A 3380-nucleotide genomic window follows, 5' to 3' on the forward strand; every position below is an offset into this window, starting at 1 on the left:
ATGCGCAGGGCACAATGGAGACCGAGTATGTAGCGATGGATGAAGGTGCCCGGGATGTGATGTGGCTACGAGGACTGTGCGACGAGTTGATGTGGAAGTATGCGGTGCCAACACTCTGGTGCGATAGCACCGCTGCGATTTCACTGTCAAAGAAGCCCGGCAAACACAACGGATCAAAACACATCGAAAATCGCTATCACTATGTTCGCAACCTTGGAGAACGTGAGCTAATGGCAGTTCGTCATTGTCGTACTGACCAGATGACAGCCGACATATTCACCAAGACACTTGCTCGAGTCAAGTTTGCGCAGTTTCGCAAAATGCTGGGTGTATGTCGACGAGACGAGCAAAGGGGGGCAGCGGGGGCAGATGAAAACGAAGTTGCATCCGTCTGCATGGCGGTGATGTTCGCCGCCAAGTAGACACCGCGAAGGTGCGATGATCGCATATGTTTTCTCTCGTGATGGTCACGAGAAGGTGGTGATGTGAATTGGAGTTCGTCATCTCCAATGATGCGATGATCATTGTTGAGTGTATGACGCGAGCAAGGGGTAGTTTCAGAGTCTTCCTCCTATTCTTATGCTCGCAAATGTTAGGATAAGACCTTAAGGATGCATCTAAAATATATATTGGGTTGATGCAGGTTTGGTACTTGTGAGAGGAAGCGGTCTCACTTTCCGTTCCGCCCCTCCTCTCTCAAGCACCACAAGCCAAAACCCAGGAGGCACTTTGGCCCCTCCCTCTCGTGTCCTTCTACTATCTACAACACCAGCATGATCATCAACCGACATTTGGGATTGCGGGAGCTCCACCAGAGTGGACTCCTTTAAGAGAAAACGCGTTGTGCTAAACTAAACTAAGTATCGACCGGGCGGGTGACTACAAACACCATACAAGCTACTAGTTTCGGAGGCTGTGAGCAGCACAGGCCTCATATCCCAGCTCATTTTGCACCAACCAGATAGCACATCATATGATTAAGAAGTATTACGGGTGGACATGATAGTTGATAGGGTATTTTGTACCCCTACCCTGCTCAAACATCAATATCGGAATCAATCAGTTCGATACGGTACATGTTTTCCTTGGCTGGGACCCACCATAGACCTACCGCCGCGTAGCGGCGGCGAATGGCATGTAAACGAATAACGTGCTGTTCGTTCGTTGCCAGACAGTCAACGTTGAAAGGCCTACATTTCGTCATACAGCTAATTAGCTCCACGAATCTACCGGTAGGTGTGCAATTTTTGTAAGTCTCCCAAAGATCCTTCATTCTAGGGGGCGAAATGCATTCTTTCGGTGGTGTACAGCACGGAAACCAATGCAAATACACCAAAAGGATCCCCGATTAGCAAAAACCTATTTGAATACTATACCCGTCTACCTAACAAGTTAGGCATTCCGATTTTAAACGTTCACAAGAATCCGCATCTCCTCTATATCCCTTAGTGGAGACGACGTTGCACCACCGCCGATTACTGGCGACGACGCTCCTCGTATTCACGCAGCACCTCCTCCGCAGACTTGTTCGACGTCTCCGGCACCAGCTTCAGCGACAGCAGGAAGAAGATGGCCAACAGCACGATGAACGGCACATAGCTGTAGTCGTCCAGCGCGTCCGCGATGTACGGGTACGCCACGCCGACGATGAGGTTGCACAGCCAGTTGGCGCCGATGCCGATGGACGTGGCCGTGGCTCGCACCGAGTCCGGGAACAGGTCGGCCGTGATCACCCACACGAGCGGGCCCAGCGTCACGCCGAACGCGATCACGTACAGAGCGGTGAACACGATGGACAGCGCCGGCACGTCCACGAGGAACGCCACCGTCATGAGCACGGCCATGACGAACATGCCGGCGATGCCGCACAGGATCATGTTGCGGTTGCCGAAGCGCTGCGCCAGCACGCCCGTGAAGAAGGCCGGCCAGATATTGATGAAGTTGATGATCAGCGTGCCGATGCGCGGGTCCGAGATGCCGGCGTCCTTGAAGATCGAGCTCGAGTAGTAGAAGACGGCGTTGATGCCCGAGAGCTGCTGCGAGCACGACAGCAGGATGGCGGCGGCCAGCTGAAGACGGTACTTGGGCGCGAACAGTGACTCCTTCTCGGCGGTGTTCTGGATCAGACCCTGCTCGGCGTCGGGCTTGCTCGACGACTCCATCCACGACAGAGCCGTGTACACGTTCTCCTCGCCGTACAGACGCGCGATGACCTGCTTGGCCTCCTCGCGACGGTTCTTCATGAGCAGCCACGCGGGACTCTCCACGCACAGCGACGGCGCCAGCACCAGGAACAGCAGCGCCAGGATGACCGGGAAGGCCGCCAGGTAGCGCCAGCCCGAGCTCGTGTTGGCGAAGAAGAAGGTGATGGCCGGGAACAAGATGCCGATGGTCACCGAGATCTGCAGACCCAGACCCAGGATGTTACGCATGTGCGGCGGCGTCAACTCGTTCGTGTAGGCTCCGAGTGTGCCCGTGGCAGTGCCCGACGCGATGCCGGCGATGAGACGGCCGGCCGAGAAGGCCCAGACGTTCGACACGGACGCCTCGACGACGGCGCCCACGATCATGAAGATGCAGTTGACGAACAGCAGCTTCTTGCGGTCCCACTGGTCGCTGAAGTGGCCGCAGCACAGCGAGCCGATCATGCCGCCGAAGATCCATGCGTTGACGGCGAACGTCCACTCGAGCTTCGAATGGCCCGGGAACATGAGGCACGTGTCCTCGGCCACGGGACGCGCGTTGCACTCGTCCGTGTCGTTGTACTGCGACAGGTTGGTCTGCGAGGACGACCAGCCGCTCTGGAAGGGCTGCAGTAGCGCCACTAGGATGCTCATGTACATGATCACGTTGGGTTTGATCTGGCGGGCGGCGGCCTTCTGCGCCTCGTCGAAGTATGGCACGTTGTCGTGGCCGTTGGGGGTGGTGGCCTCGGAGTACGCCGGGTCGGTAGCAGCTTGGGAAGGCATGAGTGGAAAGGGCTTGTGCGGCAGGCGTGCGGAAGTGTTGTTATTGGTTGTTGTGCTTCGAAGTGAGCTTGGGTTGTCGAAATGAAAACTGAGGCAAGTTGGGGTGGAAGCGCGACTTGGGAACGCGGTTGCTGCAGATGGTGATGCAGAGGATCCCTGTCACTCACCGGGCCCTTGCGCGTTGGTGCCCGCGTGGTCACTGAGACCGAGATTTGTGGTCAAGAGTTCGGCTAAGCTTACTCTGTTGACTATCGAAACAAGGGTGGTGACTGCCGTGGTGTGCGCGTACTTGATTCACGACGCGTGAGTCTTTGTGCGCTGTTGGAAAGCTCTGGCGTTGAGTTGTACCGCGTCAAGGAGCTAGCCCGGCTTCGCCCAGCCCGCTGGGAATAGGATACACGTGAGGGCATA

General features: G+C 56.3%; 1 protein-coding gene across 1 annotated transcript; it reads right to left on the minus strand.

Moving 5' to 3' along the window:
• Positions 1-1475: 1475 nt before the first annotated feature.
• On the minus strand, positions 1476-2969 carry IUM83_02096 (Solute carrier family 2; the record flags this gene model as incomplete). The annotated part of the gene is made up of 1 exon (XM_067925994.1): positions 1476-2969. The coding sequence occupies one exon, from the start codon at positions 2967-2969 to the stop codon at positions 1476-1478; it is 1494 nt and encodes a 497-aa protein (XP_067800684.1).
• Between the last annotated feature and the right edge of the window lie 411 nt (positions 2970-3380).

Source organism: Phytophthora cinnamomi (assembly GCF_018691715.1).
Source record: "Phytophthora cinnamomi strain GKB4 chromosome Unknown Contig0, whole genome shotgun sequence".
Lineage (NCBI taxonomy): Eukaryota > Oomycota > Peronosporomycetes > Peronosporales > Peronosporaceae > Phytophthora > Phytophthora cinnamomi.